This window comes from Aspergillus flavus, chromosome 1 (assembly GCF_009017415.1).
Source record: "Aspergillus flavus chromosome 1, complete sequence".
Classification (NCBI taxonomy): domain Eukaryota; kingdom Fungi; phylum Ascomycota; class Eurotiomycetes; order Eurotiales; family Aspergillaceae; genus Aspergillus; species Aspergillus flavus.
Genome location: NC_092406.1, coordinates 2,775,255 through 2,786,977, shown reverse-complemented (window position 1 = coordinate 2,786,977; position 11,723 = coordinate 2,775,255). Strand labels below are relative to the sequence as shown.

Sequence of the window (11,723 nt, the reverse complement as noted above, 5' to 3'; positions counted from 1 at the left end):
ATGTGAGGCTGCTGCTGAGGCGAAACGGATCAATAGGATAGAAAAAACGATCATGTATTTTATCTTGGACAAAAGAAAAATAATAATAAATAAGGGAGAGAGAATAGAACAATACAAAAAAAGAAGATGTTCAAGTAAAAGGTATTATGCACCTAATCATAGTAATTATGATTATAATAAGAATGAAAAATAATTATATGATATGGAAGAGAGGAATAATTCTTGTAAAAAAGATCAAAAGACCGAGATTGATTGCATTGAGGAAAATCCCCCGAAACGACGACACACGGACAGCGAGGATGTTTTGGCAAATGCCAATTGAATTAATTAATGGGCAACTCGTGAGGAGGCATTGGTGCTCGGTCATGACACGCACCAGCGCTTTTCCAACGACAGCAACTCCTTCAGGGTGTGGACCGCCATTCAGTTTTAAGGTAATTAATCTAATTAATTAATAGCAGATTCAGATCGTGCAAGACACAGGCCAGGACGTATCTGTGATCTCTTCGTGTTTTAGGGTTGTTGTCCTATATTCAGGTATACTAGTACGACGAAGAAATACAGTACAGACATACAAAGAGGATATACGTCGTAGTCAGTAATACCGAGAGAAAAATGTGCCAGATATGGCCCCTAAACGACACAACAACCGACATATAACCATCGCACACACAGCCATGGGACTCACTCGCAGATCGCAAGGCTCATCGAAGTGTAGCGCCCGGGGCAACCCAGTGATGAATAGCGCCGGGAGTCTAGCCTTAATCGTCCCAAAGGTAAAAAATCATACTAAATACTGCCGCCCCCAGAGCAGGTCCATCAGACTCCTCATTTTTAATTTCTATTTTTCTTTTTCGAATCTCTTTTCCCTCCCCGGATGCAGAAACATTCTTCAGATAATTTAAACCCGAATTAAATTCTTCCACATGCCACGAGATATCATAATTAGGGGGTAATACTAACTTCTATGTGTTTTCCCTTTCCTAGCTAAAATGCAATGTCGATCTGAGGTAGGTTGGTAAACGATGTGGCGACGGTAGAAGGCCTTTCCTGTCGACCGGAGCAACCGCTTCGTGTACTGAAACACAGTTTTACTTTATTACTTACCTCGCAGAAGTACGTAAATTAACCCCCCTAAAGTAGGTACATACATACTAAAAGGAACTCGCTAACTTCCTTTTTTTAATTTTTCTTCCCCCAGCACTTACATACATTTAGTACATACATACATACATACAACGCTAGTCCAACCTGGGTGATGGCGCCGCTGGGGCGAATGATTGGACGGGATTGGATGGAGCCCCTCCGCTTTTTTTTGGTCAGGTTCCCTTGGCTCGCTGCGAACTGATGTCATCTTGTTCATCCACTCAACCTCAATTTCAGTCTTTTGACACTTAAATCCGGTACGGTCACCATCACAAGGTTTAATCGAAGAAAAGTCTTCGGGGATCCCTCAGCATTTGCTCTTGTGATATTAATTGATGTATCTCCCGTGGCAGTGAAAGGGTAATGTGGGTGCTAATGTGGTGACGATGCGATCTTCTGCTTGCGTGTCTGGTGCGTAGAGGTTCCCGCAATATGTTCACGTCCGGCCCTAACCCCAGTACAGTCGAGACTTGAATAATGGAACCCGGCAACGTGACCTGAGTATGTATACTCTCACGCCGTACGCAGTTCTCTCTCTACCGTGCAATTGTTTATCCTCTACAAGTACCGGTCGAGCGGGTGGGAAAAATCAGACAACGTTTACATTCATCAGATTATCTGATTTTTATAATTTGTTCCCCTTACCGTCACCAAGGGTATAAGAAGCAAGGTGATTGTATCCTGCAGCGGCCTCTGCAAAAAAGGATCCCACCCCAATTAAATCGAGTACTCGTGAAAATAATAATAGTAGTAGTAGAAGGCCATAGGAAAAGAAACGGCACACATATGCAGTGACTCCACTCCAGCCTCGAGGAAGAAAATGCACGCGGAGAAAAATACAAGAACAAGGCGTGAGACACCCGAGGCGGAGGTGTCGAGCAAAACGAGAATATACCGACCGCAACGCCAGAGACCACGGTCCTGCGCAGTAACTGTGCGGACCTCGAAAGACAAGAAAGATCAAATGCTAAGTCGAGAATGCAGCGAAACTAGCATCAACGGTTCATTTCATATCGGACATGAGGAAGGCCTGTTCAGTCTATTCGGTCTTCCTTCAGATCCTTCGAATACGCTTTCTGCACGTGTCGGGAGCCTCTGCCATCCAGTTCGAGCATGAATAAGATATCTCGGACCTGAACCCCCGAGCCCTTGTCTTTGTCCTCCCGCCACAATCCCAGTCGCTTCGCGGGCACGACGGCTGGTTCACGTCCAGGCTTATCAGAACTCGTCCCGCTTGGAGTCGCGGTACTGACACGTGATGGTGTAGAAAAGCCACTGCTGGTGGCTGCTGCTCCCCGATTTAACCACGAGTAGGACTTTTTGGTTCCAAACATACGGCCCGAGAGCATGCTATTGGTGGCGAGTCGTGCGGTTTCCACAGACTGTTGGTGTTGCTGGGCCTCGCTTGCCTTGGCATCCATGAGCTTTTTAGCCTCTTTCTTAGACATTCCCTTCTTATCGATACTCGGTGCTTTTTCTGGGATCGGCGTAGAGGCACCGGAGCCAGGAAGATCTACGGATTCGGCCCTCACCGGTCCGCCTTCGCCTAGGATAGCGTTCGCACTGCGCTTGGCGCGTTTGGCAGCTCGGCTTTCTTCGCTAGAATTGTCTCTTTCCATAAGCGCACGATACTTTTCAGCTAATGATTTGGCTGTAGGCTGCTCGGTTGCTGAATGAGGTCCTATGTTTTGTTAGCCAACGTCAGAGAAGTCTATCTGTCAAGAGTTCAACACACGTTTGAGTGGTGTTTTGTCACCTGCCCCGTTGGGCACACCAGCCGAAACAGCCATGTCCCTGAATTCAACAGGTACAACTCCATGTGAGTGGGCACGCCGGCTTCGTGCGAGCGTAGAAGAGTAGTCAATGACGCCCCGCAATCGCTCTTCGCAAGAGATTGACATCAAGTTCAGTATGTCCACCAAAGGTGCCCCTTCCTGATTTAAGATGGTCTGCCCAGTACGTACAACAGATGATCCGTCGGGCCCGGTAACTTCGATCGGTTGCGGACGGCCTGGTACCGGATGAAACAAGCCTTCGGCTGGTATACGAACCCCAAGCTCAAAGCCACGTCGTTGCAATTTTTGCTCCAAAACTTTCGTCAATAAGAATGGTTCTTGCAGGTGGTACTGGGCACGTCTAGCTGCTTCAGTATCCTCACGCGTTGGTTCATTGGGATCTTTAAACGGAGCAGGGGCTGCTGCTGGTGGCTCAGAGTAGAATGACTCCTGAGTTGCTGGCGGTTTGTATGGTGAAGGTTCTGTGAAGCTAGGTTGTGTTGATACTGTTGAAGCTTGTGATGTAAAGGAAGTATTCAGCGGAGGTTGTGGCTGCTGTTGTGGGAGAGGTTGTTGAGGTCTTTGAGGCTGCTGTGCCTGGGTCCCCGGAGCTGAGTAACTGCTGGTAAGAAATGCCTCCTCCTCTCTAACATCGATACCAGATGAAGCCAGGACATCTGTAAGCTCTGCGGCATCTGTCGCTTTCTCTACTGGTCGAGAAGGTGGCCCCATTGTGCCTGCAGGTGGGGGAGCGGGTGTTTGCGGTGTTTGTTGACCCGCGCCGTTCAAATTCGCTCCATTTACAGGTATCGGTTGGTTTTGAGGTAGTTGTAACGTTCCAAAGCTCGGTGAGGCGTAAGGTGATTGCGGGAGAGGTGAGAGGTGTTGTCGCTTGACTGGTGGAGGAACGCCACCATTCACCGGGGAAGCTGCCCCCGGAGAGGGGGAGGACCCCGGTGGGGAGAAAGATTGAGAGAACTGTTGCGGTTGTGTTTGCGCCATGGTGACTTGTGTTTTGAGGTTTTGAGGTGATAACTTCGTATAGGATATCGTTTGTAGATTCGGTCACGTCTATCGAGATGCAAAGGCCACGGCCGCGCGAAAGTCGAAACTGAGCGGATTGCTCGAACCGCCACCACCACCAACTGTAACCATCTCAGGAAATAGCGTCCAACATAGAGTCGTCAAATAAATCCAACAAATGTACCCTCACAGAAGAATAGATGCGTGCGTCGTGAATAGACCGGGTCTAACCGTGTTGTTCGCAGATGGAAAGGGAGCTTTTCCTTGACAAGATTTGCGGATCCCGCTGGGGTCACGTGTAAATTAGGTAAGTTGGGCGGCGGAAGCGCGTTTCTTTTGTTCCAACTGTTACTTCCATTGATGCTCTTTGAGATCCACACGGATTGGCAGAGTTGCGCAAGGCATTAGTCGGGGAATTCTCATTCACCGCTGCCATTCAGACCATAGGCTTTTGCTCTATTATTTTACACGCCTGCCATGGCTGATCTACTCCCGACATATTAAGTGTTACATGAGAGGGATAGCTCCTAGTCCAGTCTTTGCGCTAACATTGCGCTTTATCCTCGGAAGGGCCACTGTGACGCAAAAGATAGATGAATTGTCTTAACAAAACTTGCTAAATACAGTGCATCATGGCGACAAAACGAAAAGCATCGGCTTTGAATGCCTCGGTCGACGATGAGCCTGTCGATCCGTCAGACGAGCTGGGGTTCTACTGTCTAGGTGGAGGGAACGAGGTTGGCCGATCATGTCACATTATTCAGTATAAGGGGAAAACAGTGATGGTGTGTAGCTACATGGGCATCTTTCATGGGTAGTTATGGCTGACCGATCCCTTCCTTACAGCTTGACGCCGGTATGCATCCTGCGAAAGAGGGATTCTCTGCTCTTCCGTTCTTCGACGAGTTCGACTTGAGCACAGTGGATATCCTTCTGATTAGCCAGTATGTAATATACTCCTCTCCTTTGTATTTGCAAAGTCCATCGTGGTCCATAGCCATTCCCGCTTGCCATATGGTTCCTTCGGTCTTCGGGAGCTTGATTTTGGATAAATCTGTCTTCAGTGGAAGTCTAGTTCTCATCGATGCAGAGCTTATTTCTTCCCATGTATACGAGAAACACAATACAAATTATACTAGCTATTTATCCTGTGCTCCGAATGTATCTCTGTATCTGTTCATCGCTTTGGCGTTCTTGGCTCGGTGTCCATAGTCTTCTCTGGATACCCTAGGTCAAGCAGGTGGCTGATAGATTCCTACTTAGTTTTCACGTTGATCATTCCTCCGCTCTCCCTTATGTCCTCAGCAAGACGAACTTCAAAGGCCGTGTCTTTATGACGCATGCGACCAAGGCTATCTACAAATGGCTCATTCAGGACAATGTACGGGTCAGCAACACAGCATCTTCGTCCGATCAACGTACCACTCTTTATACCGAACATGACCACCTGTCTACACTTCCTCTGATTGAAACCATCGATTTCAATACGACACACACAATCAATAGCATCCGTATTACTCCTTTCCCTGCCGGCCATGTCCTTGGTGCCGCTATGTTCTTGATTTCAATAGCTGGCTTGAATATTCTCTTTACTGGAGATTACTCACGTGAAGAAGACCGACACTTGATTCCAGCTGAAGTGCCAAAAGGGATAAAGATCGATGTACTTATCACGGAGTCGACATTTGGAATCTCATCCAACCCACCTCGTTTGGAACGAGAAGCTGCTCTTATGAAGTCAATCACTGGGGTCTTGAACCGAGGTGGTAGAGTCCTAATGCCTGTGTTTGCTCTTGGTCGTGCCCAAGAGTTGCTACTTATTCTTGATGAATACTGGGAGAAGCATCCTGAACTGCAGAAAGTGCCTATATACTACATTGGGAATACGGCCCGGAGATGCATGGTTGTGTATCAGACATATATCGGCGCAATGAATGACAACATCAAGCGACTCTTTCGGCAGCGTATGGCGGAGGCGGAAGCTAGCGGTGATAAGAGTATCAGCGCTGGGCCCTGGGACTTCAGATTCGTTAGGAGTTTGCGAAGCCTGGAGCGTTTCGATGATGTAGGGGGTTGCGTGATGCTAGCTTCCCCGGGTATGCTACAAACTGGTACAAGCAGAGAACTCCTTGAGCGTTGGGCCCCAAATGAACGCAACGGTGTTGTTATGACCGGTTACAGTGTTGAGGGTACAATGGCCAAGCAGCTACTTAATGAGCCCGAGCAAATTCCAGCCGTCATGTCAAGAGCAGCGTCTGGGCTGGCAAGAAGGGGCGGCAATGATGAAGAACAGAAAGTCATGATTCCAAGGAGATGTACTGTGGATGAAATCAGCTTCGCAGCTCATGTTGATGGCGTTGAAAATCGCAACTTCATTGAAGAAGTTTCTGCCCCTGTTGTGGTATGTTCCTTGTCCATTACACCCATAAACCAGATCCCTGACCGTATCCCAGATCCTCGTTCATGGCGAAAAACATCAGATGATGCGACTGAAGTCCAAGCTTCTTAGTCTCAATGCGGAGAAGACTGTAAAGGTCAAGGTATATACACCAGCAAACTGTGAAGAAGTCCGTATCCCTTTCAAGAAGGACAAAATCGCGAAAGTCGTCGGAAAGCTGGCCCAAATCGCGCCTCCTTCGGAGCAAGACGATGGCCACCTCATGGCCGGTGTTCTCGTTCAAAACGGATTCAACCTATCATTGATGGCACCCGATGATCTACGCGAATATGCCGGTCTAACTACGACAACTATCACTTGCAAGCAACATATAACCCTCAGCTCGGCGAGTATGGACCTGATCAAATGGGCGCTCGAGGGCACTTTCGGTGCTATCGAGGAAATTGGTCCGAAGACCGACGTCAAGGAGGAGCTCGTGGAGAACGAGAAGGTTTCCAAGGAAATATCCAAACTCAAGGAGGAGGCTGCCGATGAAGAAATTCCTATCGAAAATGAACAGGCCTATCTTGTTATGGGTTGTGTAGTCATTCGCTATTTCCCTCGTACTCGCGAGGTCGAGCTCGAGTGGGAAGGAAACATGATGAATGATGGGGTTGCCGATGCTGTCATGGCAGTCCTGCTCACTGTCGAAAGCAGCCCTGCATCTGTGAAGCGTATGTCACACACCTCACACCATATAGGCGACCACTTTCAGTTACTGACACTATCTTAACAGAATCCGCCAAGCAAAAGCACCACCACCACCACCATCAGGACACTCTCGAACTTCCTAACCCTCATTCACAGCTAGGTTCTGAAGAACGGTTCGCACGCCTTCTCATGATGCTTGAGGCACAGTTCGGATCGGACATATCACCCATTGAGCGTCCGCGACTACCCACTACTCAACTTACCAACGGGGCAGCGAAGAACGAAACGTCGGCGCAATTGAGTGCTGCGGAGCAGACTCTCAAAGAAGAAGAGGAAGACGATGACGAAAGTCTAGCTGAACTGGAAGCCGCCGAACTTGCGCGACTCCACGCTCTAGGAATTCCGGTACCCGGAATTGAGATCAGAGTTGACAAGCACATTGCGCGGGTATGGCTCGAGGATCTTGAAGTCGAGTGTGCCAATGCCGTAATGAGAGACAGGGTTCGAGTGGTCATCGAACGTGCGGTGGAAACAGTTGCTAGCATGTGGGCTGAGGGCCCTCCACCTGCTACTGTAACAAACGGTGAAACCAAGGAGAAGCTGAAAGATGTACTTGTTTCCAATGGTGCTGAGATTGATGCAACTGCCTAATGTGACCATTGTATGTTGTGTATTATAGATTTCTTGGATGATCCACAGCTCAATAAAGTGAATACCTGGCTCAGTGTTTGAGTTGTTTTGATTGAGTGGGCATTATACATCCATCCCATATATTCTAAAGCGACACAAGCTCATATTACCGGAACCATCCTTGTATACATTGACCTCGCTGCAGTCATTCACACCTTGAATAACCATGCCAGTCACTCAAACCTTCACCACTTTGGTAAAAACATGCTCCAGAACTCTAGCAGTAGTTTCCACAATAAGATCAATCTCATCCTTCGTTACATTGTATGGTGGTGCAAGGAGAACATGGTCTCCTCGCGTTCCATCCACACACCCTGCAGCCGCATACAACGAGATTCCGTATGTCGGATCCAGACCAGTTTCCTGGATATGAGCCGCTACTCCCATCTCGGGGCTGAAGGGCTCCTTAGTGGATTTGTCCTTAACGAACTCAATCTGTAGTGCCCATCCGTTAGTCTTCCTAAACCAAATTACCCGCACAGTTCTCAAGGTATGTTAAACTTACCCCCCAAAATAGCCCCTTCCCGCGAATGTCGCCCACATACGGGTGATCTCCCAACCGACCTTTAAGCTGGGTTTCCAAGTAAATCCCCAAATTCCGTATATTCTCTAGTAAATTCTCTTCTTGAATGACTTTCTGCACAGCCAGCGCAGCAGCACAGGAGATCGGATGGCCCTGGTACGTCTGCCCGTGACGGAAAACGCCTGTGCCTTTATCTAACGTTTGCACGATCTTCTCTCCGATCAGAAGACCAGATACGGGAGCATATCCACCTCCAAGGCCTTTGCCAATAGTCTGGAGGTCAGGGATTACGTCTTCCTGTTCCCATGCATGTAGCGTTCCACAGCGACCCATCCCGCTCATTACTTCGTCGAGAATGAGAAGCGCTCCGTATCTCTCGCACACTGCTTTCATGGCTTTGAAGTAGCCGGGAACAGCGGGGACGGCGCCCAAAGCCTGTGACAATCCGAGTATTAGGTCTGCTGTTATATAGAAAAGTATAGGTGTATGGTAGGGGTGTGGTACTCACAGCTCCAACAACCGGCTCCGCAACAAAAGCACAGACGTTCTCCGGTCCAACACGTTGGAATTCGGCGTCTAGCTCTGCAGCAAGTCGAGCAACGTAGTCCGCATCTGTTTCGCCATTCTCCTTACCTCGGTAAGGGTAACAAGGAGATACATGGGAGATATTTTGGGGAAGCAATGGCTCAAAGGGTTGTCGTCGAAGGACGTGCCCTCCCGCCGCTAAAGCGCCCAAGGTGATGCCATGATAAGAGGGCTTTCTGGCGATGAACCGGGTGCGTTGAGGTTGGGGTGTTGGGAGCTCAAGGAAATACTGTCGAGCCAACTTCAATGCCGCTTCAACTGCTTCGGAGCCTAGTAGAGGTATGTTAGTATCATATCTGAGCATTGGAGATTAAGACATACCAGAACTAATCATGTACACCTTCGACAGTTTTCCGCCTGTTGAATCGACAAGGAATTGAGCTAGTTCTTCAGATACTCCGGTACCAAAGAACGCCGTATGGCAATATGATATCGTATTGGTTTGATCGATGATGGCTTGTTTGACCTTTTCATGACCGTGGCCGAGGCAGGATACGGCTGCGCCACCGGTCGAGTCGAGGAACTTGGTGCCATCTTCGAGAAAAATGTAGATGCCCTTGCCGCCGACTGCTTTCCTGGGGAGGAAGCGGGTATCGCGATGTAGGACGGCGCTATTGTTCAATTCTTTGGACATGGTTGAATATACTGGTTGATGACTCGGGCTAGTAACTGGAACAAAAGCAATTGGTCAATAATTGAGGAAAACTAGGGTTGACGGTTAAGAAATATAACAATGTGAGGATAGGGCTAATCTCCACCCATACGGAGGAATTACATCTGCATTTATATCTTCAGTACACTCTTCTTCAGGCCTTATCTAGAACTTGTTAATTTGTGGGGTAGGGGCGGGGGTCGGCATGCCGATCGAGATCCCGAGCGGATGGTTGGCCGCACTCACCGACGGCCCGACTAATCGGTGGCACGATACGAAGATACTCGCATGATATCGTTATGATTTGGCAATCATTGAGTCACAGCTGATTATGCACGCTTCCAAATTTAGTCAGCAACAAGTGCATTCGGCTGATTGGGCTTCGGGCGTATACTTGATTGAGGATAGCTCTACTTAGGGCAAACATCATTGATGTTTTAGACAGCAAATAGATACTAGATCAGGGGTTAGATTTGTTAGATTATACTAACTTCGATGAGTAGTGTTGCATCTCAAGTATTAGTGGTGGGTAGACCTATCAGTGCTTCTATGCATCGAGTGCATTATCCCTCCATTCTCCTTCTCCTATTAAGAATCAAACGCTGTTAACACAGGAGCATTAGTTGACCTTCTAGATCACGTCAGAAATACTTTAACTACATCACAAAATACAATCTTTCCATATTATTCCCAAATCTGCAAGTCATGCTGTTACTCGGCTATATATTTTTTATAGACCATGATAGCTACGAGAACTTTACATTCTTCTTATAACGCTTTAGGTACTACGTCCCAATAGAAAAGGTTTAATTAAAGAATTACTACAGCAAACAGGAACTTCATCAAGTATATTCTTTTTTATCTCTCTCTTTATTTTAAGCAAAACTATTTACAAGAGTCCGGTTGATGGTGTACCTGAACAGCTCTTATCGCGAGTGTGGGCGGTGGAAACTCTCCGCTCCGCACTGGAGCCACTAAAACTCCATTCCGCACAGAAAGGCCAACATAGGCTGACAGTTACCCCAACCCACCCTCTACTCGCCAATTTCAATCCGTTCGTACCCGAAACCCTTTTATCCGTATACTCTTAATCTATTGGAATCGCCATGTCACGACACGCACAAGTAGAGGAGGTGTACGACTCCGATCCAGATGAGGTTTTCCCCTCCGACTCCACGCCCTCCAACTTCACCAATGAATCCCTCCTCTCCGCTGCAGGTATCTCTCCTCAGGGTGCCTCGTCGATACCAATGAGGCCAGCCCCTGAACCTCGTCGCGAAATCCCGAAACACTACCAGTGCCTGTATCCCGTGTACTTCGACAAATCGCGAACCCGCGCAGAGGGCCGGAAGGTCGGCGCAGAGCTGGCTGTGGAGAACCCATTGGCTCGAGACATTGTCGATGCTGCACAGATGCTGGGACTGCAAGTCGGATTCGAGCCTGAGAAACTGCACCCGAAGGATTGGGCGAACCCAGGTCGAGTACGGGTGTTGTTGAAGGACGAGGATGGGAAACTGGCAAACCCACAGATTAAGAATAGTGCGTTTTCTTTTTATTCTCCCGCTTTGCTTGCCTTTATATTATTCTACGTGCCTATATTTGGGGAACGTCCGATGCTACCTTAAGATATATTGCTAACTTGTCTTCAGAGCACCACCTTTATATCCTTGTGGCCCAGTACCTTAAAGCTCACCCAACAACCGAGAAATCGCCTTACCGTCTGAGAATCAGCGGACTTCCAATGCCAGAAAAGCTCCCCCCTGCCCCTCCTGCTCCCCGCGGATGGAAGATCGGCACAATTCTTCCCATCCACTCACCTGCCTACAGCGGGGGTGGTGTCAGTGATAACCCGCTCAAGGATGCTATGGCCGAGATGCAGAACATGCAGGGTATGCCGGGAATGCCTCAGATCCCTGGAATGCCCGGGCTGGCAGCGATGATGGGAGGAGAACCCTCTGGAGGCAGTGGCGAGAAGGAGAAGAAAAAGAAGGACAAGAAGAAGGGGAAGGCCTAAGGTGGCCTGTCATATGGAGTTATTACGATTGTCTACCTGTCCATATTGTGTACACGTTTTTGGCTGCATTGTACGGGCGTAAGGCGTTTGTTTACACCTATAGAGGGCTTCGATGCTCTTCTCTGATACCAAGTTGAAATCAAAAGTGGTATTGCGAAGCGCTTTCAGCCGACCGCCGTCTGCCGTCTGTCTGGTATTAGCACGGTACAGAGTGAATAGTTGCAGTG

The 11,723-nt window shown here is 48.3% G+C and overlaps 4 protein-coding genes across 4 annotated transcripts; 2 read left to right on the top strand and 2 right to left on the bottom strand.

Moving 5' to 3' along the window:
* Positions 1-2,180: 2,180 nt before the first annotated feature.
* On the bottom strand, positions 2,181-3,923 carry F9C07_1036 (uncharacterized protein; the record flags this gene model as incomplete). Its single annotated transcript, XM_041288457.1, has 2 exons — positions 2,181-2,827; positions 2,882-3,923. 2 exons carry the CDS (start codon positions 3,921-3,923, stop codon positions 2,181-2,183), a joined length of 1,689 nt encoding a protein of 562 aa, XP_041140913.1.
* A 653-nt stretch (positions 3,924-4,576) lies between these two features.
* On the top strand, positions 4,577-7,683 carry F9C07_1035 (cleavage and polyadenylation specifity factor, 73 kDa subunit; the record flags this gene model as incomplete). Its single annotated transcript, XM_041288445.1, has 5 exons — positions 4,577-4,729; positions 4,791-4,888; positions 5,208-6,345; positions 6,398-7,055; positions 7,118-7,683. The coding sequence occupies 5 exons, from the start codon at positions 4,577-4,579 to the stop codon at positions 7,681-7,683; spliced, it is 2,613 nt and encodes an 870-aa protein (XP_041140914.1).
* A 216-nt stretch (positions 7,684-7,899) lies between these two features.
* F9C07_1034 (aminotransferase, class III) lies at positions 7,900-9,464 on the bottom strand (the record flags this gene model as incomplete). The annotated part of the gene is made up of 4 exons (XM_041288458.1): positions 7,900-8,157; positions 8,228-8,680; positions 8,754-9,100; positions 9,152-9,464. The coding sequence occupies 4 exons, from the start codon at positions 9,462-9,464 to the stop codon at positions 7,900-7,902; spliced, it is 1,371 nt and encodes a 456-aa protein (XP_041140915.1).
* Positions 9,465-10,588: 1,124 nt separating this feature from the next.
* F9C07_1033 (putative signal recognition particle 19 kDa protein) lies at positions 10,589-11,496 on the top strand (the record flags this gene model as incomplete). The annotated part of the gene is made up of 2 exons (XM_041288446.1): positions 10,589-11,021; positions 11,132-11,496. 2 exons carry the CDS (start codon positions 10,589-10,591, stop codon positions 11,494-11,496), a joined length of 798 nt encoding a protein of 265 aa, XP_041140916.1.
* Between the last annotated feature and the right edge of the window lie 227 nt (positions 11,497-11,723).